The sequence below is a fragment of the Prunus mume genome, linkage group LG8, assembly GCF_029339155.1.
Source record: "Prunus mume cultivar Tortuosa linkage group LG8, ASM2933915v1, whole genome shotgun sequence".
NCBI lineage: Eukaryota > Viridiplantae > Streptophyta > Magnoliopsida > Rosales > Rosaceae > Prunus > Prunus mume.
The window spans coordinates 11,810,056-11,833,546 of NC_142705.1; the positions used below are offsets into that span (position 1 = coordinate 11,810,056).

The 23,491-nt window shown below is 35.2% G+C and overlaps 2 protein-coding genes across 3 annotated transcripts; one reads left to right on the top strand and one right to left on the bottom strand.

The window, feature by feature from the left end:
* Window positions 1-614: 614 nt before the first annotated feature.
* LOC103339604 (strigolactone esterase D14-like) lies at window positions 615-2,109 on the top strand. The gene is made up of 2 exons (XM_008242928.2): window positions 615-1,141; window positions 1,515-2,109. The coding sequence occupies exons 1-2, from the start codon at window positions 753-755 to the stop codon at window positions 1,969-1,971; spliced, it is 846 nt and encodes a 281-aa protein (XP_008241150.2). The 5' UTR covers window positions 615-752; the 3' UTR covers window positions 1,972-2,109.
* Window positions 2,110-2,344: 235 nt separating this feature from the next.
* Window positions 2,345-23,204, bottom strand: LOC103339605 (RIBOSOMAL RNA PROCESSING 5). 2 transcript variants are annotated; one of them, XM_016796315.2, is made up of 40 exons: window positions 22,861-23,204; window positions 22,545-22,753; window positions 22,131-22,271; window positions 21,838-22,011; window positions 20,906-21,005; window positions 18,843-18,961; window positions 18,603-18,725; window positions 18,367-18,438; window positions 17,145-17,237; window positions 16,260-16,373; window positions 16,031-16,153; window positions 14,526-14,711; window positions 14,254-14,328; window positions 13,177-13,313; window positions 12,622-12,756; window positions 12,189-12,328; window positions 12,043-12,108; window positions 10,748-10,854; window positions 10,523-10,603; window positions 10,352-10,426; window positions 10,153-10,254; window positions 9,801-9,969; window positions 9,555-9,697; window positions 9,255-9,338; window positions 9,068-9,168; window positions 8,770-8,923; window positions 8,508-8,582; window positions 8,270-8,417; window positions 6,979-7,630; window positions 6,285-6,345; window positions 6,018-6,163; window positions 5,710-5,893; window positions 5,301-5,399; window positions 4,547-4,929; window positions 4,264-4,440; window positions 3,717-3,813; window positions 3,484-3,639; window positions 3,147-3,377; window positions 2,969-3,052; window positions 2,345-2,877 (listed from the first exon to the last, which is right to left on the bottom strand). In XM_016796315.2, exons 1-40 carry the CDS (start codon window positions 23,027-23,029, stop codon window positions 2,773-2,775), a joined length of 5,790 nt encoding a protein of 1,929 aa, XP_016651801.2. In that variant the 5' UTR covers window positions 23,030-23,204; the 3' UTR covers window positions 2,345-2,772. The 2 variants fall into 2 exon arrangements, with proteins under 2 accessions (XP_016651801.2, XP_008241151.2); XM_008242929.2 differs by having other exon boundaries at window positions 9,555-9,700.
* Between the last annotated feature and the right edge of the window lie 287 nt (window positions 23,205-23,491).

Below are 23,491 nucleotides of genomic sequence, written 5' to 3' on the forward strand. Positions count from 1 at the left end.
AAAGAAAAAGGGGGGGAAGCAATATAAGTAAGCAGCCAATTACCTTTCGGCTGTGCAATAGTCGACAATCCCAAATCATTATCTTTTGCAGCTTCTTCTTGAGTCTGGACATTCTCTCTTGGTGGAATTTTCTCATATCTAAGGCCAATAAGTATTCTTCTATTGAGTTTTTCCTAAAATAAATGTATGCATCTTAAGTTTTTTAATAGTTTGATTTAGTTTTAGATTTAAATAGTTTAGTTTTTTGTTGCATTGCATTAATTTGTTTTTTTAGTTTTTTTTTTTGTTAAGTTTTTATATATGAGGGTAAATCTCATTATGTTCTCCCCAACTAGGTGTATCTTTTTATTTTTATGAATGAAATTCATTCTTACTGTTGAGTTTTTAAGGTAAGTTTCGCCTACCTGACTTTTGAATCCTGGATCCGCCACTGATTACGTCTGTATACATATGCATAAGAAAAAGACGAACATTACCGGTGAACGAATGTAGCAATTGCATTCATGCAACCCAAAAAAATACAGCAAGCAACTTTTCTGCAGTTTTTTCATGGACAGTTGGAATGAACTTTCAATATTTATGTACATATTTATATATTTTTCCATAACGTGACTGATATGTTCAGTCCATGATCAATGTTCTCTCTATCTCTCTCGAGCCACCTAGTGATATAGAAAAGACCTATTTATACAAACCACATCCATCCACAATACAACCCAAATCCAGAAGTTGAGAAATCTAGTTTCTAATAAATGGAAGCCCTATGCCATGGAGGAGGCATTGTCCAAGCCCTAAACACTCATGTGTATGGAAATGGCAGCCAGACTTTGGTTCTGGCTCATGGGTTTGGTTCAGACCAAACAGTTTGGCACTTCCTCATTCCCTTTCTTGCATGCTATTTCAAGGTTGTGGTTTTCGACTTTGTTTTCTCACCAAATGTTGATCCAAAACTCTATGACCCCGAAAGGTACGACTCAAATTTTGGTGCCTACGCAGAGGACTTGCTGTGCCTTCTTGATCATCTCAATGTCAATAAGACTGTATATCTGGGCCACTCCATGTCTGCCATGGTTGGATGCATCGCTTCTATTCAAAGACCACACCTGTTTCAGCACCTTATCCTGCTAGGTGGCTCTCCCAGGTCATGATGCATCTCTCTCTCTCTCTCTCTCTCTCTCTCTCACACACACACACACAAAATTTGGCATAGAACCCTGCTTGCCCTATCTCTGATAAGTAGCAAATCACAGTAGGAGCCAAGTACTTCTTTGGAGTAACTGACAATATGCAATCTTTGCCATTGACTTTTGGACAGTCAATCCTGGTTTGGTATGCTGCTTTTCAAAAAAGTACTTTAGCATACTATATACTCTTTAAAAACTCATGTTTTGCTATGATATAATCCACTTTTATATTTGTTTTTCATTTAAATAATATGTGATTAGTAAATATGGTACATGTAGACAATATCAGAATTTGTCGTTCACTCAATTTTGTGTTGATTTTGTTTGTAGATACCTCAACACAACAAGATACAATGGGGGCTTTACCAGAGCACAACTCGATGCATTCTTCAACCAAATCGATCAGAATTTCTCAAATTGGGTTCTAAGTTTTGCTCCAATAGCAGTAGGTGTAAAAGACACAAGTGCCATAGCCGAGTTCGAAAACAGTTTGGGAAGAATGACACCCAAGATTGCAGTGAGTGTTGCTAGAACTGTGTTTCTAAGCGACCTCAGAAGAATTTTGCCACAAGTTGTGGTGCCAAGTAGCATAATCCAATCCAGGAAAGATTTTATTGTTCCAAAAACGGTTGCGTTTTACATGAAGGAAAGGCTTGGTGGTCCTGCCAGAGTTAAGATACTAAATACAGAAGGCCATTTTCCCCAGTTGACAGTTTACCCTTTGCTCTTAAAAGTTCTGAAAAGGTTTCTTCACATCAAATGGACACATGGTGGTGTTCTTAACTAATCACTGGGAGCATACCCTACAGAAAATTGAAATAAATAAATAAAAAAAAGATCCTCGCAAGTCACGTTTATTGCAAATTATTGCTTCCCTGAAATGTTATTTTCAAGAATAATTTTCATTTTACTACGAAAATTTATCGATTTTCAACCACTTAACAATAAGATCATATTATGGAGTTCAATTTATTTTTCTAATTAATTTATCGTTCTTAAGTTAATATTTCAGAGTAGATTAATTATTAGGATGGAAGCTGGTCGCACTCCAAGTAGGTTGAAAAAGAGATATTGTTCAATTAGATTGTTTAAAAAGAAATTGGTCTGATATCGAGAATTTTCATAATAGAGAGAATCTTACAATTCTCAAGGATACAAAATAGAGCAAGAAAGCATTGCAATTTCACTAGAATATCTGTACTGAGCTGAAGAATTCTATTAACTTACAATTCCCAAGAATACAAAAGAGAGCAAAACTCCACCCCCGGTGGAAAACCAATTTCACAGTTTCAGGGTAATAAATATAATAAGAACGGCGATCCTACGTAAATCTTACATCATCGTCTGTTATTTCTGACAACGATCAAGGGTACCTTCTCCATCTTTACAATGGTACCCTTCTACATCCTGCCATATAGCCTCCTCAAAAAGCTGAAACAGCATTGCAAGTGTGGTTGTGGAGATAGTGGTGTCATGATGGCGATAAACTGACAATAACCTCGTTTCTCTTGGACAAGGTTGACAAATAATTTGGGTAGCAATCTGAATCAGGAAACTTGTCTCCTTCATGTGAGAGGAACAATTGATATCAAGCCACAGAATTCACATAATCCATTGCCTTCTGTTTCACATATTCGATCTTCTCTTCATCACCATGAGACTTCTCATACTGCAGATACTTATTGAATAAGAACTGCAAAACCATACATGAAGCACCAATATAAGGTATAACAGAAAATACACCGGCAAAACATTCTCAGTTAAAGGAATATGATTGTACACACTTTCATCTTTTTTGCTGGGAGGCTCAAACTAGTTGCCCGCTCAAATAGTGCATGTATCAGATCACTATCTCCAAGTCGAATTTCCTGCCACAGTTGATACAAAAGAGTAGGTAACTACTGTCTTGAATTTGAGAAAGTATAAGAAATAATACTGAAATGCTGGTAAAAGGAGATTTACTTGATCAAGATAGACGCTCCACAAGTCTGTTCTCTTCGGATTATTCCGCAAAATATTTTCAAACATGGATCGCCCTCTCTCTGGATTTCCACATTTAAACTCAAGGATGGCTGTCTGTGAATTGAATTTGATATGTTTATGCTTGGGAAGGACTTTTTCAGCCTGACTGACAACATCCTGAATCCCATCCCGCTGTTGTGTCAAGAGCATCTGGACCCGCCTTAGCCAAACCTAAATTTCCATTAAATTTAGTGTTTATAAATTAACTGAGCATTTGAACATCTACACAACGCGCACAAGCAATAGGAGAGCACAAATATAGGAGATAATAATATACCTTGCAAGACTTCTTGAACTTCTTGATCATTTTATCAAATAGCTCATCAGCCAACCTGTGTTGCTCAGTCCTTTCATACACTCCTAAGAGTGCTAGATGAACCTTTTTGGGATCATTGTATTGCACTGCTCTTTGGAAGACTTTCATTACAGCCTCCTGAAAAATGAAAAACAGATTAAAGGACTTCATATCAACATTAGAAAGACAAGGAGACCTTTTACTAGTTTTATTACCTCTGGAGGACTTCCATATTTGTTTTCCAAATTAAAATAGGCCACCCAAATATTGAGCTTCTCATTCTCTTCTCGGAAGTTTATTGTTTGCAAAGCCCTTGACAGAAAAAGAGAGCTACATTTAGTCGAACTTATGTAAATAAGGGTTATCCTAGTATAACATGCATGCACGTCGACACACACATGAGAGAACAGGAAAAAGCTATAAGCACCATAAATCAACCAGGACTTCTCGGTTCAGCATAAGTGTCTATGGTACTCCATACAGAAACCTTATTCTTACAATAATTCAAATCACAACCTTTAAGTTCCTCAAAACTTTAGTCCAATTAAATCAGTTGTTCCTCTTAACCCTCTTGTTCCATACCCTAAAACAAGTTTTGAAACCCTATACCTCACTACCAAACATATATTACATGGAAATCTGTACAACATTTCTAGAGAGAGAGACTCAGGTCAAGTAGCATTATATGTTTAAACGATTATGCCAGCAGCACATCATTGTCATAGTAGCAAATTAGCAACAAGTACTTTTGCTAAGGAGTACCTTTCGGCAATAGAGCGTGCCTTCTCAACATTAGCTGTAGAGAGAACAAATTCCATATACTTTATCCAAACATAACTGCTATTTGGAGAGCTTCTAACTAGTTTCTCATACTCCTCATCAGTTCTTGGTATATCTTTCTCCAATAGTCTTTCCTCAGCAGCCCTTATCTCACGCTCCCTGCACAAAATTGTTTCCAAATTAAAAACAAAAGGGTAAGAAGGGAGTGAGTTGACAACCTTAGACAAAGAAACAAGAGCCAAAGACAAATGAGTACAAAACTAACCTTTCTTCCTTAGCTTTTTTCTTTGTAAGCCGCTTTTTCTTTTCATTTACAGTGTCCACATCAGGATGTTCTTGATCTTGACTAACAATATTATCACAGTTGAATTGGTCTATCTCATCAAGAGTGACTTCAAGAGGAGGAACAGAAGCTCTTGATTCTGCTTGTGCAAGAAACTGGGGCTCTGCATTTTCATATTCAACATCCATGTTCTGGGTACAAAACGAACTGCTTCCAGGAAACATTGCAGACAAACTACCATCCGTTCTGCCACTTTCTATAATGTCTTCATCGGGATCTTGTTCTGAAGACGTTTGAAGGTCATTATTTTCCATGATATATACATCCTTCATCCCAAGAGAAATTCGGTGCCTATCTTTGTCCACCTGATAAATAAAGTTGAATAATTAACATGACAATTGTCATGAATGCATAACACAGCCCTAAAATTACCACATTGAAATTATTAAAATGAAATATGATAACATGCATCTTTTTTATGGGAGACAGTACCTTTTTTATTTATTTAAGGAAATGTGTAAACAGCACAAACAGAGTGAACCAGATATTCTCATCAAGTTCAGTGTTATGCAGTTAAACAGATCCCACAAATTGCAAAAAAATAAAATGCCACAGTAATTGGGTTTTAGTGGCTAACTATTCATTTCCAACCTATTCTACTATTGAAACATCAAGAACCCCAAGAGGATGCAAGAGTGAGGAATGTGCTCCAACCATAACAGACAATAATTAATACCTTCAATACTTTTGCTGTCACCCTCTCTCCTGCTCTGTACTTGGTTTCAATATTCTCTACTTTATCTTCTGAAAGCTCTGACACATGGCATAGTCCAACCTAAGCACAAAAGCAAAATACTTGAAATCATTTCAGCGAAAACTGATTCATGAATTATTAAAGCATTCCCACGTGTATAACAAAACAGATGCATTTCTCAGTTGAAGATTAGAGAACTCTTTCTATAAAAAAAATTGCCCGTGTATGTTTGTTGTCAAAGGAATATTAAATGCTTAACCAGGAAATGGAATTATATCCAAAATTGCAAATTTATCAAGAAGGAAAAACTTTGGGCAAATGTTGTCAAACACACACACAAATATACATAGAAAGAAAACATTAATTTTGCTTGATATTACTCATCCTTTACCACATTTGTGTTGTCAATCGTGATGAATAAACCATATCGCTCCACTCGTTTTACCCTGCCAGAGATAATATCTCCAACATGCAAGCTATCCAAATTATTACTTCCAGATTGTGTCGCACTGGTTGCACCCAATGACTTCAATGTCACTTCAACTCGCTTCGATAGCGGCTCCACAGATGACACCCTGAACTTAAGCTTCTTAGTAATAGTACAGCATTACATCAATTTTCTACCAACAAGTAAAACTTTTTTAACACAGCCTGCAAATTTTTTATTAAAAAAAAAGTAAAATAGAAAAAACTCCTTACCTGCCAATTACAAGTTTTCCAACTGGGAATTCTTTTTCAAGATCTTGAACATATCCATCAGATAAATTGCAGACAAGAATTTTGGCATCAATCTTCCGGGAAAGAAAAATAAAACATCCTTTTGGAGTAATATTTTTCACATAACCCTATCAGATCCAGAAATAATCATGACCAACATAAGACACTGCATTATCCCAGATCAGAAAGTACATAGAATAAAAATAAAAAATCAAGTGAAGCTTTGGGAGAGAATAAATTCTACAACACCTGAACCATCATATTAGGATTAAGATCTTCGATCTTTTCCACGCGTTTGGTATGAGTATGCCTGAAGAGAAAAAATGTTAGTCTTTAGTAGCAAAACGAAGAAAACAAGAACCAAAGCAAGAAACAATTAGTGAATACCAAATAATAACAATTTAGATTGTAAGATTTTAGACAGCGACTATGCAAAAGTAAAAGCAAAATTGTTCAGCAAATGTTATTCACACCCCCAGTTTGTCATTCTACACTCTTTTTGTTCATGTTATAAAATAATAAAATATTGATTATGGGGTCCAGGATGACAAAGTGAAGTGTGAATATCAGCTGTCAATCAAAAACTAATAGAATAAGCCACCTTTTTAGTGACTCGTCATGTAATGACTGATACTTTATTCAAAGCAACAGAAGTCCAGCAGAATGCTAATATGTTTCAAACAACACCATCAGTGCACTTGTGTTTATATACACACGCACACCCTATACATAAGTGCATTACATCATTAACATGCATGTATCCCACATCAAGAGAACGTATGCAAACAAATTCTAGACTGAAAGCATACGAAAAAGAAGTTCAAAAATAAATATTTTGGACAATTGCATGAATTATATATGCAACTAATTAACAAGAGAGCAACAAAAGATGTAATAAAAGTTCTGCTTTGAGGTTTTTGTGGTGATTAAGACCATGACTTACGTGTCATCATGGGATCCCTTGGAATCTGGACCAAGCATGCCAACTAAAGAAGAGCGTAATGACAAATCTATGTGATAAGTACCCCTTACAGAGCGGATAAGTTCAAGGACCTTGCATTTGACAAATTGCCCTTCATGATATCCAGACAATGGGTTAGTCACCCATGAGTCAGAAAGTTCACTATAATGAACCCTGCCGTACATATGGGGTCCAATTTGCACGGTCAACCCACCGACACCTGGAAGTTTTTTTATTATTCTCCCACCTACAACACTGCCCTCGCGAATATGAGCAGTTACATTCTCATTCAAGATGTTATTGTGCGGATCTTCGATCTTTGAAGCTTCATGATCAACAGTTTTGCCAGAGACGGGAAATAAAGGATGCACAACTAGTCGCAATAGCTTTTTCTCCCTGTTAACACTTAATACATAACCAGATACAGCATTTCCCAGATGAAAGCGTTTCTGAAACTCTTGAAGTTCACTAGGCTCACAAGCACTATCAAGAATAAAAAGCTGAGCCCTAACATTTCGAGATATGGTCAACCAGACCCATTCACCATCCACTTTATAAACATAACCAGTGACACATTGCCCTGTTGAGAAATCTAGATCTTCAGTCATAATCTTCTCCCCTATTTCGCAGGATCCTGAAAGGAAAATGCATATTCCACACCAAGTAAGACTTCATCAATGATCGAGGAACAAGTAGGTAAAATAAATGAAACAATATTTCGCCAGAACACCATTAATAAAATAATTAAGAGCAGGCAACACAACTTAAATATCCAAATCAAATAATATCCATGAGAGAATGACTAATAAACTCAAACACAGCTAGAACGTCACATAATGAAGTTTTCCTGGGAATATGTGCAGCTAAAAATTGATGCTATAAAAATTGGATTAATTAGAATTAGAAAAAGGTAAATGAGGAATCATAAAGAAAAAAAGGTAAATGAGAAGTTTTTAAAAGAGAACCGCAAGGGAGAAGCTCAATGAATAGCATATTATTTCTAGAATGGAGAACTATAATTGACAGTGTCATACAAGTTGAGGAAATTTTTAAAAACAAAGTTGCTATGGCTATGATGACCCAAGATTTTGTAGTCCAAGACATTACTATACATCTAAGATAGACATTTTATTTGCTTTGAGAAGAAGATGGACATTTATTAAGGAGGAGGCTTGGATTAGGATTAGAAAATTTAAGCAACCATCAGTCTGTGCAAGACATTACAATCAAATGAAACATACTAATTCCAGAAAAAAATTAGATCAAAATTTACCTGTTAGCATGGTAGGTTTCAAGGAAAGATCCCACTGATAGCTCTTTTTGTTGCTATTTGAATAATTAGTCTTAGCAACAATCCTTGCAGTCACTGTTTGCCCAATTCTGAAGTTATTAAATGGTTCTTCCAGAAGCTCATCATTTACCTGCGTGAAGGGTTATTGCATAAAAAATTACTTTAAAAGGTACAAATTTAAACTTTCAAAAGTTCAAATCAAATTATTCATAAATTTTACCTCTGTTATATGAACTCGCCCATGAAAGCCGATTCCAAATTTCAATCTTAGTTCAAGAGGCTTTATTTCAGTAATCTGGATTGTGGCAACATGTGATAAGTGCAATACATGAGTACTTAGCCAGTCCAAAAGATGTGTATATATTTGTATTCATAAATATTGTTCCAAACAAATCAAAGCAGGAAAAAAAAAACAAGGGCCATATTAACTCAAACAGTTGATGACCAACAGTATGTTGTAAATAACCAGAAACAGAAATTACCTCGGCCTGAACCACAGATCCCACTTTATAACTGCACTTCTTTTTTTCCCTTTTTGAACTGGATGTCTCAGCGGACTCACTTAGAGAGTTAAGTAGCATAAGCAACCTTCCTGCTGTTGTAGGGCTTGGAAGGGCCATGACCGTGGCATTGACACTGCATTAAGATATATAATTTCATGTTGCTGGGCCATTTTCTTTAAAACAACAAGAACACAACCTCCGTTGCCATATGGAACAATAAACAGATTGAATAAAGAGCAGAAAAAATATCTATCACCACGACCAACACCATGATCACCTTTGTCCATTCAAAAACTGTCTCTGAGGAAATTTTTGAGTGTTGTAGTCAGAGATTGATGCATATCCTATAGTATAGTTATACTTCGGGATTGAAAGAACCTGCAATGCACATTATAAAAATCAGATAAAAAGAGGCCGAGGACATGAATAAATCAATTATAACTTATATTAACATCAAAACTTGCCAGGTAATTCTCCTTCACAATCTCAACAATTGCATTTACTGTCTGATGTTCCTCCAGGCCATCCAAAGCTTCTCTTTTTCGTTTCTGAAATCAATATGTAATAAAGTAGAGCAATACAACAAAGCTACAGGTTAGGAAAAAAATAAAACACGAATGCAGAAAGAGTGACACAAAATCTTCACTAGTGAGAAATATATTATATTTTTCAAAAATAATTACTGTCTGCCCTCATTACATATTCATTATGAAGTTCACACATCAAACTAAAAAAAATAGAGATAGACAAGGAATGCATTTAACCTTCTTATGACTTTGGCTGTTAGAACTTTCTTTTAATTTATTATTGAACTCTTGTTTCAGTGATAAATCAACAAGGTGCTCTGCATTGGCAATATCGAGGACAACTGCTTGAATGATGGAGCCTGTTTCTACACTGGTACCACCTACTACAGAGAGTATAGAAGGGGAAAAACAAAGGAAATTTATTACAGTTGAAAGAAAATAATAAATCAAATAATTAACCACACCTTGAGTGAAATAACTTACATTGATAGTGTGTGATGAAACCAAAGACATCATTATATTTCTCAAAGCCGACAACAACTCCAATGTCCTTTACCTCCTGTACTTTTCCCTCAACAACACTGCCAATTGTAAATCCTTCTGACCAATTTGACTTGGGTTCTTTTGAGTCCAACAATTGCAGCTTAGCAATCTGAATCAAAAGTAAGATTTGAAGATTTAGAACTATAAAATAAAATAAAAAATCTAGCAAAATATCTTAATAGAGGCTCCAGCAATGTGAAATAACAATTATGTGATATGAAATATGTATGAAACAACATATAAAATAATTTAGGAAGATGATTCATATTAGAACGGTGCCAATAATGTTTACCTTTTCCTCCAAAATAAAGTATTCCTGAATAAAGGACGCATCTGTTGAAGTGCAAGACGACTGCTTCAATGACAGAGTTATTCGACTTGTTTCACTACTAACCTGGGGAGAAAATAAGTAGTTAAAAAATATGATTACTACTTACTAGTCTCTTAATAACTCTAAATTTTAAAGTATCAGTCTCAAACAGTTCACCAACATCGAGTATATTACTGCGAACAGATTGTCCAATGTAATAGGCTTCTGAAAGATCAGCTTTATGGTCATCCATTGCCTATAAAATGATGAAGAGGATATAAAACATCATTGGATTCAGATGTAACAGAGGTGGAGTGAAGAATAAGGGAAATTTTAAGGGGAAGAAATGAACCTTGTGCCTGGGGGAGAAACCAGTCAAACGCCCAAGAAAGCGCACAAAGCACCCAGTTTCAATTAAGTTACAAATGTAGCCCTGGTTCAAATAAAAAATAGATAAAGTCACGTACAAGTACTAAGCAATCACCTCACACCAAAAAACAAAAACAAAGAGAACTTGCCTAAAGTGTTCCAGAAAAGAAATAACAATCCATACACATTGAAAACTCCAGTTGCTTACATGTACTACTGAGTTAGGATGAATTTGACTAAGTTCTGAGGGAAGCTGCTGAGCTGAATTAATCAGAGAATATTTTGCAGAGAGGATCAGATTGTTCCCTTCAATGTCTACATCAATTCAAGAAAAACTTCCAAAATTAATATTATTAATCTAATATTAGTATAAAGGATGATACTGATTTCATCTGACTGTAAGAAATTGAAAACTGCAACAATAAATACGAACTGTGAGAGCCAAAGAGAAATATCGAATAAGAACTATCGTGCAAAAAAATTCCACAACCATTGAGCGAGCTAAGAAATAATAAATGAATATAATTGCAAATTAGACACTCCAGGAGAAAAAAAATATTAGTCATTGGAGGTTAAGAACTCTGGTTGTTGAACAAAAAATTAGAAATTCATTTTATTTTCTTTTATCTTTTCTCTTCTGAGATTCTTTCCAAAATTTGTCCACATGATAAGTATAATCAAAACATAAATTAATCATTTATCTTATACAAAAATTAATTAATTAACTTACAGCAGATAGTTTCATACAGGGAAGAAATGCATCGAATAATCAAATTTGACTTAAATGTCAAGGCTAAGAGCCTACGATGAACAAGGATATCACAAACTAAAGGCTTTGCAATATCCAACTTCTTTTGCTTGCATTCGATTCCTCAAAATTTTGGTTATAGTTGAGGTAACTTCAAAAAATTTGCTCCGGATTTAGGAGTTGTTTATCATGATTTAACAACACAGGTCAACAAAACAGAGCTTATTCTTTTTCTAAAAGGGGTAGAGGAGAAAAGCAGAATAAAAACTTATGGAAGAAAATTCCAACTCTATGGAACTTTTTCCATAGATTCTTCTGTTCTAATTGTATATTTTCCTCTTAATCCGAGAATGGTGATCCACCCTTCTCTCTGTTCTCTTATTTTTGTTTTATTTCTCGAAGTAAAGATAAAAAAGAAAGGTTTTTTAGGTTTTAGACATAAAAAAAATTTCACTTTTGGAAAAAGCCAAAGCTTTTTCAAAAAAGACAAAAAAACCACTCAACTTTCAAATCAAAGACATGCAAATGTATTGGATTCCTTAGGAAATCTAAAAATAAATAAGGGCATTTTTGTCCATTTTTGCTTCTTTTAAAATTTTTCTCTCTCCTTTTGCTTTTTCCAAAATGTCCCATAAAAGAATGCATTTCGAAATACTCTGTAATTGTCAGTTCAAAAAACATCAAACAAAAACAGATGAGAGAGAGATAAATAAATAAAAAACCCAAAGTCAATATGGACAATAAATTTTCCATACCTAATACCAGCAACTGATCAAATTCATATCCAGGCTTCAAAACTGACTTCATCAAAGCAGCAAGCCCTGCATAGCAAGAGATACAATAAGAGAACACCATACAAGAGAGCAAAATATTTCAATATCGAAGGCAAAGAAATATATACCGTGGTGATCGGCCAAGTGTTCAGTAAAAATTGTACCCATCGAGTAACCTTTTCCATTAACATAAACAGCATTGGGGGTTACTCGATCAACAACTCCTGAAACAAGGCAACCCAACTTGGCCATATCATCCTCAGAAACCCTGTCAGTAAAACACTAATTAAATTAGTAGAAAAAACTATCATGCTTGTCTCCTTTTTCTTTGGTAATCAAAAATTCAAAATCTAAATAGATGTTCTGGTTTTGAAATTTTTAAAACGTAATCCACTGTACAAATCCAATCAAGCTACAGCCTACAGCTGACTGGAAATATTTTCAGCACCTTTCCAGGTATAGATACATTAGAACATTTGTGTTCTCTCCAAAATCTACTAAACAAACACTGATAAATGCATTTTATTTTATTTTATTTAATCATGGCATAAGAAATCAAACCTTGGGGGCCTTATTATGAAGCTAAGCTTGATCCGCCTTGATGTAGGATTCGAATTAATAACTCTACATTTGACAACTTGCCCAACATGATACATGGAACTTGGATCCGATCCTGGTTCTAATCCGAGTTCAGATCTGGTTTCAAATTAAGAAAGTAATCAATAACAAAAAGTGAGTCTTATGAAAGAAAAAACAAGGAAACAAACATAACAAAAGAGAGAAGTCTCTTCAGCTTAAGAATGGAGAAGTCTCATACAACTTTAGAATGCAGAAGTCTCTTCAGCTTTAATGGATCAGATGAAGGAAAACAAACAAACATTTTGCACAAACATCCAAATACAAACGAAGTACCAAAAAAAGATATAGAGCAACTCTTTACTTTCCAAATATATAGTTAAGCAAACATATACCATTAAACATCTACGATAAAGAAATCACCAACCAAGCAGGAAAAAGAAAAGCCACATGCAACTTGCAAGCACGTAAAATGCACTTTGTCACCATTCAAGTCCAAGAGACTAATTAAATTTGCAAGCTAAGTGGTCAGGGCCTTGCCTTGGTGCAAATCCTTGGACCCCATTGTAAAAATGGATAAAGCATCCATGTTCCTCAATCTTTCTTATCCAGCCATGGGTTATTAATCCATCAGCTGCGTCAGCATATGAACTTACAATCCCAAGATTAGATTTCACCTATAAATCAACAATAAATCTTTGCTTCAGAAAATGAACCAGGCTACTTTGAAACATGAAAAAACATATCAGATCACAAAGATAGCCAATGAATAGTTGATATTTGTGACTAAGACTGCATGAGGTCAAGATATGGTAATTAAAAATATATAAGAAAACAAATTTGCTCTTCCATGAGCTATGAGCCAAGCCAAACCACAAACCTTAGTAGGAGCACTAGATTTCCAAATCAACACAAAGGTAATTTCCCTACCCAACAATCTTCCCAAAATCTCAGAGTCCCCCATCCCACTAACTGACAGCAGCCAGAAAAATCTCCTAACCATGATAACTATATTTCCCTGGGTACTGGCTCGAACCCACTAACCTTGCATCCCAACCATTCTCCTGAAGCCCATATTTACTTCTAATCACAGCATGCGACAAAGATTTATCTTCCAAAGGAAAACCCCCATGACCACTTTCTTAAATGTGCCCTTGTTTCACTAGATCGCATTTCCAATTCCCAATCCACCCTTTTCCTTCGCATATGAGACCTCATCCAATCTTATTAAGTGGTCCTGGGTTATGTATTATTACACATTAACAGTCAAAATTGAGGGCATATGAGCAAACCCTTACCAGATCTGACAGTTGAACTGATAGTATAAAGGAAAAAAGGATCCTACTTGCAAGTCTATTTTTCTTCGACCTAAATCCATGGAGTTAGAGCCAGAAAATAAACTCTGCTACCATAGTATTTACATACAATACCATCATTTAATAAGTTAAGAAACAACATTGAGATTTTGAAATATACACAAGAAGTTAATGAGGATAACTCCATTAAGTTCTCCGTAGGAGTGGTTTGTCAGGAAATCGACAAGATGCATCTAAGGAATACTAAGCCAGCCAATAAAGAATAGAAGATAATTTAAAGAAGTACAAATATATTACATACAAGTGTTTTCTTGTGTGTAACGGTTATTCTCTTGGACTTGCAACCAAGCACACGGAACAGAAGTTCAGCTCCAATCTGCATAGTGACACGGAAATGGAATGAAAGGTTCCAAATTAATTTTTCAAAAGATGAATTATCACCTCAATGTCATCAACTGACAAAATAAAATAAAATCCACATGAGGTTCCAGTGATCATTTATTAGGTGTGTGTGTGTTTGTGGGTGGATATAAAAAATGAAAACGCACCCAAAAGAGTACAAATATGACATACCTTAAATTTTTTTCTAGGCTTTGCAATTTCAAATTCAGACATATGATTAAGAGGGCAAAGTGCCTTCACACCACCAGGAAATTGCACTATAGCACCAAAGCTGTCAACAGCTATGATTTTACCTTTCACCACCATCCCAGGCTTGACATCTGAGTGAGTGAACACTGTCCCTTCAAAAGCACTGGCCTGTTTCATAGAAAAGCAATGAAACATACTCGTATATATTAATAAAAAACAAACTAGTAAATAACTAAGGGCAACATCTGAAAGTGAAATAATCAACATCATGTTAGAAAGCACAATACACAACAACAATATACTTGGAAATCACCAATCAAAATCTCTGGTTATCAATAGACATTAACAATGCAGAGAGAGAGAGAGAGAGAGAGAGAGAGAGAGTAAATCTTGATTTTTCTAGATGTCGAAACATAAGCTTTACATATAGAATCAAGGTCTATGGTATGAAACGCTACAACAAGCGAGTTGTCGACATATTCAGTTACGAACAGATACCATTCAGTTGCTTCATAACAACATGCAAACAACTCTGAAACAACATATAACACAAAGAACCTTTACATAACACTAAAAGGCTCATCCAGTGAAAATATCAGGGAACACGGTTGCAACCACCAATGACATTTACAACGTAACATATACAAAAAATAAAAATAAAAAATTGCTAGCATCTAAGCAATTATGTATTAACTGTTGTGTAAATGGAAGAACACAAATTCTACTTTCATGCAAAGCTGCAAACAAAATGAGGTAAACTAGATATTCAGTTCTTCAAGTATGACTCAAAGAAACTCGATAAATTCTAATTGGACCACTGCTTGGTAAATACAAATATACGAAGAAAAAAAAATAAGAAATTACCAAGTGCAGTTGTTCTTTCTTGATTGGTCTACTTATACATGTCAAATTCAAAGTAATAAACGTTGGCAATAAGAATCAAATTCTTCACTTGCTGACAATTATGTCAGCAAATCCTCCCTGGGACCATATGCTTTACAATAGACAGTAAAGATTGCTCGTATTTGGTCTGTCAATGCAACAAGTCGTCCTTGGATCCTATAGTGGCCAGCTCATATTTGTATATTAAGTTTACCTAAGTTTAATTAAAAGGAAAATAATCCTGTCCTTTAACACAAATCCACATAGACGCCCATATAATTAAAGCATCCATCTTCAGATTGGGCTAATATGACCATATGCCTATATGAGTTCTAGTTTCAACATTTTAGCCCTAATATACCAACATTGCGAAAAATGAGACATGTTACATGCCACTCAGACGCAAGCTTTTTTTCAGCAGAAAAGCCTGAACATCGAAGTTCAAGTCAAAGTCGTTTAGTAAACGACCATTCCAAGACAAAGTAAAACAGCTCATTTATGGAAAAACTCTTTTGCAGCTCCCCATCTACTATACAGTATACAGCAAGGTGTAATATCAAATAAGTGTCTATCACCGGAAACAAGGTTAAATATAGAAGCATAACCTTCAAAATCCCTGTCGCAAGTCCTTCCAAGTGCCTAAAACCAAGAACTCTGACACGAACATGACTACCTTGCTTGAACTTCTTTTCAAGCTTCCGAACTTCCTCTTCAGCCACATCACATATCTATAATTAATGCAATAAATAATACATAAAACAGAAACATTATCCAAATGATAAGGACTGTGTAAGCAAAAGAAGTCTCTGAATCAAAGCCACAAAATGAACATACACTAACGTATGCCGGAGTTGAAACCGGGGTAGATGGTATTTCAAGCAGAAGACCCAACCCTCTATCTACCCTGACTACTTTTGAGCCATCGCATATGTCTCCAATTTTGACAGGCTGCACATTAAAGCAAACGATGTTAGTATCAAGCAAGTTATGCTACTTACCAACATTATTAACCAGCAGATTATTAAAACATGAGTTCAGCTTATTGACAAAGAGCCTCCATAAGCAGTTATAAGATTGCCACAAGAGAGAGGGGGGGTGGGTCGAAGCGGGTAGAAGAGTGTCCCACTTTTTAAAAAGCTTGCTAATTTAAATCTTAATATTCTCTCTATCACATGTACCAAACGAAAAAAACTATTAATATGTGAAAGGAAAAAGTTCCATGCAGTGTTGATAATTTTTTATTTATTTTGATAGGAATCCACAATGTTGGTAGTTACTCAACAAAAGCTTCAATAGCATGGGATGACCAAAGATTTCCATGCTAGTTCTTAGAAAAATAAGGCACGTTCTTTTTTAATAATCCTAACTTTGATAATAAACTCTGATTGATGTGGAAGAAACAAATCAATCCAAAAACAAGGTAACACATTAATGGAAACCCCTGCTCAGCATCTGCTTGCGACAAGACAAATAAAACCCAACATGTGCCCTCAGTCATCTGTTAGACATGGAATTATGGACCAGGAATGACTCAGTTACCCTATTTCTATGTGCCCAGAGTCAAATCCTGCTCACACAAAGGTTATACAACTACAGACTACAGCTACAAGACAAGTAAAATTAAAAATTTATACAGGAAAGACAAACTTCTGATTCCAAAATTTATCCCAGAGCATACAGTACATGACCTAAGAAACTTATGACTATGAAATAACTTACTGAAGGAGGAGCCTTGTTGCGGACAAGATGTGGATTCAGCGTCAAACCAACAGCTCTAGTTGAAGGGTCAATAAACAATATTCGAGCATTAACCTAAACCAAAATAGCATAAAACAGATTAAAAAAACCAATTAGAAACACGAAACTTAAAAATAACAAAGTTAACAAACAAGGACGACAGAGAACTCAATCAACCAAAATTAATTGGATAACAGACATAGTGCTTAAATAACTTAATAAAAGCATAAATCAAAAGTATTAGAAGATTAAGCATGCAAAAGAACAAAAGCACAACGCTGCAAATGAACCAATCAATTCAGATCTACATCCTTTTTTTTTTCTAAGACTTCACATCCAAACTCTATGATGCCATAACTGAATGAATAATGCACTTTTTATTTTTCAATATTTTAAAATAAAATAAAATAATTAAACAAGAGTCATACTTTTTGTAAATTACAACCATAATTTATAAGCAAAAAGTTATATCGCCAAAATAGTTTTAAGAGATTTACAACATACATACAATTATACAAACGTGTATGATAAAAGCCAATCATGTTATATTTTCTCAAACTGAATGCTTTGATTTCTCATGTTAGGTACTGCACTTGAACCAACACCAACATGGCAACCGAACTTTACAAGGGAAAACTTAATCAGGGAGGACAATTTGGAGAGGATAACTTATACAAACATCATAACATAAGATGGAAAACATAATAAAAGAGGAAGACAGTCTACTAGATGGCTAACCCACTAATCTGACAAGATTATGATCTGAAGCTTGACAACAGAACCTTATGCAATATTTAATTTTCTACTATAGCAAAACCAGATAAGAGCGATGCAGCAAACAAGAAGGCCAGCTCAGACATAGCAGTTGATTCCAAAAAAGAAAAAAGCATACATGTTTGAAAGGAGAACCATTTGTAACAATCTTCCATCAAACATATCAAATTATCAAAATTCAAAGCAAACCCAAATCAAGCATCCATGCTAAGGACTTATCACAGACCATACATCACATGCAATGGAAATATATCATTTTTTTATTTCCGATTTCTCCATAGTTATGCACCTTTAACTGGCTAAAAAGTACAACAACTCTCACATCAAGCATGTAGCACCTATATGTTAAATTCATGTTTCCAATTGCCACTAAATCATCAACAGCACTAAGAACTATAGAGATAAATTGATTACAGATTTTAACACTTGCCTTCTTGTGTTGATTATAATCCTCCTTCCAGTTTAGGGTAGGGTAACTATTTTGCAGATGAAATATGTCAACCTGAAAAATTGAAGTGGATAAATAAATAAATAAATATATATATATAAATATATAAAGCACCACAGAACTTGAAATTTATATGCATAGCCTATCAAGCTGTCATCTTAGGCTTGTATGATTCTTGTAAGCAACTCATATAAGAAGGAATAGAACTGACAACTTACAGTTCCAGTAAAGTAAGTAAGAAATGATAACATAACCCCATTTTCAAGGGTGGATAGCACACGAGCATTAACCAGCATGCCCGGAACAAGTAGATCAATTGAAATTCCCTTGAGATCCTTGGTCTGTATATCAGTTCAGGAAAAAAAAATCTTAAATGAGAATAGAAGCTGTGAAACTATGACAGTGAAACAAGCAGCATGGAACGCATATGAATTTCTGAAGAAAAGCAGGGGGCATACCACACATTTTGATACAGTTTCAAGGTCTGAACTCAAATACACAACCTTGCGGACTTTGTCAATACTTCTAACAGCGCCTTGAAGTAGTTGCCCAGTGTTCACTTGAATCTCCTTGCTATCTGAAAAGACAACAGAATTAACAGGAAATGAAAAGGAGAGGAAAAAGAGTATATATATCAATTAGCAAAATGAGAAATTACAGCTACAGTGTATGGCTACTCGCAATTGATTGAAAAACAAGTGAGAACGAAGAAATGGAATATAGTATAATAACAAAGTACACAGAACAAACCACATAAAAACATCAATTGTGAATTTCAGATCTGAAACAAATTCATATTCTTGCAATCAAACAGTAAAATAGTTGGGAGAAAATAGTAATCCCCTTTCCAACTATAGAAAATCCCCAACAAGCAACAATAAAACATGCCCACAAACAAGCTACAAATGGGACTTCTTACTGATTCATCTTCTTTACCCAAGAAAAAGACATGCAAACATATCAGGCCACCTGTCCACTGGTTTTGTGCAGAAGGAAATTGCATCTATATGCTGAGTACTACCCATAATTTTTATTCAAGATCCTCTTAGCAACCGAAAAATTAGGAACACAGGTATAAGCATACTATTCAATTGAGCTCCACCAAACAGTCACTCAACCAATCTACTGTGACCTCGTGTATTGTGAATTTCCATTAGCCATCATGTGACCTTCAAAAAATTTCACGATCTTATTATGAAGGTTAGTATGTTACACGTGAAAGTGGACTCCTTTTGCTCTTCAATGGTATAAAGGAAAGGATAGTAATGAAATAACTTTTTACCAGCATGAGATCATGGTATACAAGAAAAAACAAATCAAGCCTTGTCCCACCCATGTATGAAACTTCGTCCTCCATTCCACATACTCCCAGGAAATATATTTTTTGAAAAACACTTACTCCTGGGAAACATTTCCATTAATGCTGCAATACTTTTCCTAATTACCTCTATCCATGTTATTTTTGTTTTCATCTTCCTCAAGCTCCACCTGCTATGTTTATCTAATCACTCTAACTATTTTATTTATCTTCTTTTTCATAATAAACAAATGTTTTTATTGAACAGAAATGAAATTACAACACAGGGTTCTCTCTCACTTTATCTCCAATGAGTGATACTTTAACCTTCTCACAGATCAATTGGAATACTATCCTTCACTGGTCCGTTGGTTAATAGTAAAAGAATGAGAAGAATAAGCAGAGTAGCTCTTGTGGCTTCAACAATCCAACAAGAAAAATTGAAGGAAAAGAATGAGAAGACTAGCTCTGGACTGAGGAACATGGAAGAGAAGGCGTGAAGATAAACGATGGGAAGTAGAACAACGAGGAGAAAGAGACGTGAGCATGAAAACATATGAGGTTATTTTTGGAATTCTGAAATTTTCGTTAAACTCTAGTGCCTCTCCAAACTGATTGCCGCATAATCAGAAAATGAAAGCAAGTCTAAACTAGCTTTCCCTTATAGCTTTCTCTCACAGCAATTTTTAACAAGAAGTGATTTTCTCATGGTTTACCAAAAGGGTTGGGCTTCCCAAAATTTTAAAAAAATCACTGATCACCCCAAATAATCAATGTCAAACAGGCACGAACTGTTATCTAATTAATCAGCAGCAATAACCAGTGCCTTCTACAACACAATACTTATTTATGTTACTCTCACTAGAACGAAATTTTAACTTTTAGTCAACCACATAATACTTTGAGAGAGTAATTAATCACACAATATAAATGGAAACATGTTTGTATTTCGATAATTACAGTTCCTTAAATAAATTCATGTTTCTCAACCTTCATATCAAATATGGACAGCTCACGTGCACCGTGAGTAAGATGATCTCAAAAAATTTGAATCATCCTATCTAATATAACAGCTGTGAAATATGATCTCATTTAAGAATCTAACATAAGGACCTCATGAGAGAATATTGTGTGCACGTTTAGATTTATATTGGGCTAAAAAGAGGTAAAGGAGAAGGCACTTAAAAGTAACTGGTAAAACTAAACCTGTACGAGTCGACTTACCAGCTTGGCTATTTTTCGGCAAAAACCCCGTGAATGAAGATAAGCCAAAATGAAGAATGTAACCATGATCTTCAATGCTTTTAACATATGCAGTAAGGACCTGAAATAATAAACAATGGCAAAGCAAAATTTAGAAGGCCACCCCAAAAATGCAAAATGACCATAGCAGGCCAACAGCAAAGATGGACCTAACTATAGAAAACTAGGAAATACTCTGGAACATTTGCACCTAAATTCCATGAATATTTATTGGGGAAAAGAACTGTATCACTCTTTCAGCTTGAAGAATTAAATAATAATAATAATAATCTTTTGAATTAGTGCCCCAACAAACAATCAGGTGAACCAGACATAAATAACAACATTAGGGATCGTTATTTTCATTCATTATAAAGTGATAAACAGTGCAACTGTTGAGGTTCCTGGTTCAGAAAAAGCTAGTAAAAGCCAGCTAATGCAGAATGTGGGTAGCAAGCGCAACACAGTATTTAAAAAAAATAATAATAACTAAAAGTAGCAGGTCTGTTTATCGGCCAAATAGACAGATTAGCATCTTTCAACTTTAAAAGCAGTGCATTCCAAAGGCAGAGACAAATTCTCCTAATTAAAAATAGACAAATGGGAAAAACACTATAGTCGATTGCTTGTCTGGGTTCATATGTTGTTGCTGCATTTTTACGATGGTATGTGGTTGCTCCACTATTGTAGGATGCTTACTGTTGAAGATTGATAAAGAACCAATAATGTCTCTCCTTCTACTACAGATGTTGCATCAACTATTTTTTTTAATAATCTTATCAATTATAAAATTCATATTATGATACAGAAGCTTTCAAACTATTCATCAATCAAGGAAAGGCAATATATGAAGAAAACGAAAAATGAAAGTGAAAACCTATGTGATCAGATTATCTCTTTCTTAGTTCACATACCATGCCTTCTTGGACAGAATCCAAAGTGAAGCCCTTATGCAACAAAGATAGGCGCAAAGAAAGCCAGATCTTCCTTTTCCCTTTCTCTTTCTTGTCCTCATCCAACTGCAACACAATGCAAGATACCAGCTGTCCAACATGGAATACGCTAGCAAGGAGATTATCTGCTACAGCCTGGTAAAGATTAAAATGTAAAGATTGCTTACATGAAAATATATTACACATACTTCAATAAAGAACGGGATATAGTGACAATAACAATGGGTTACAGGGAAAGAAATGTTTATCATTACCTTCGTTTCATTATCCAAAATAGGATCCAAAGCTTCAGAAGCACGAACTAATCCACGCAATCCCCCTGGAAGGCTAATTACAAGGTCCTTCTCATTTACTTCAGCAACAACTCCCCAAACCTTCATTCCAGCAGATATGTTCTGACCAGACATACAGGTATAAGTACATCAACAAAAAAAGAGGGAAAATCCCACATGATGCATAGACTACGAAAAATCTACAACACTTTACATAATTTTTTAAGGGTATTAAGTATTGTAGGTGAACTACAAAAACTTCACTTGTCAGAGTGTAATAACGTCATTTATCTAAGCTGTCTTATACATACAAACATTTATATATGCACATAAGAAAATTTAAATTCTTTAAAAAGAAAGTTAGAAATCACAATGCTTTATGTTTTCAATGGATACCTTCATAGTGATCTTGTTTGCATATTTAGGTAGTTTTCCAGTAATACCATCACCGAAAAGCGAACCCAAATCGTCCTCCGATGAGAGACTCTTCTTCTGCATCCCTATCTTCTTTCTTTTCTTCATCTCCCGCTCCTCTGCCTCAAATTCTGCATCGACTTCAGCCCGAATTTCATCGCGCTCCTGTCTGTTCAAAGCACTTCCTCCACCTTCAATTCAAAAAAATAAAAATTCAAAAACTTAGACCCCGTTAATTGCCAATATAGTTCAACATAAAAACACATAATTGAGAGACAAAAACTAATGAAGTTCGAACCTCTGGGGAAATCAGGGACGTCATCTTCCAGCTGCAAAGCCACGGCTTCGGACCGGGCAGTGTCGTTTCGGTCCTTGTTTGGTTTGAATGGCTGTTTGGAGGACTTATTGAACTTTGGGGGGTCTCTGGCCTTCTTCTTGCCTTGGGGTTTCTGGGAAGACGCCGCCATTTTCACAAAACGATAGTGGTGGCTGTATGCAACGAGTGATATGTATATATATTGTGCGTGGATTGCTTCAGGGATTGGGGTTTTAGAGGTTTTAGAGGTTTTAGAAGACAAGCTTTGGGAGACTGAGAAGGTAGTCTATAGAGCAGCAGACTGCAAGGGTTTAGGGCGAGTGGGTGAGGAGGATCAAGTCAAACGGCGTCGTAAGTTTATAGTAGGGCTTGTTTTTTTTTTTTGGCCATATTGAGTAGGGGTGGTTGCGGTTCGGTTACCCAACTTTTCAATAAAAAAGTGAATTATCAATATAGGAAACAACATATTGCGGTATGGCAAAACGACAAACTATGAACCAACCGACAATTGTCAGTATACCACAATTACCACAATTGTCGGTATAGGAAACAACATAACATTACAAAACTTTCTATCAACCAAAAAAGAGTATGCTCATGCTTAAAAATAATG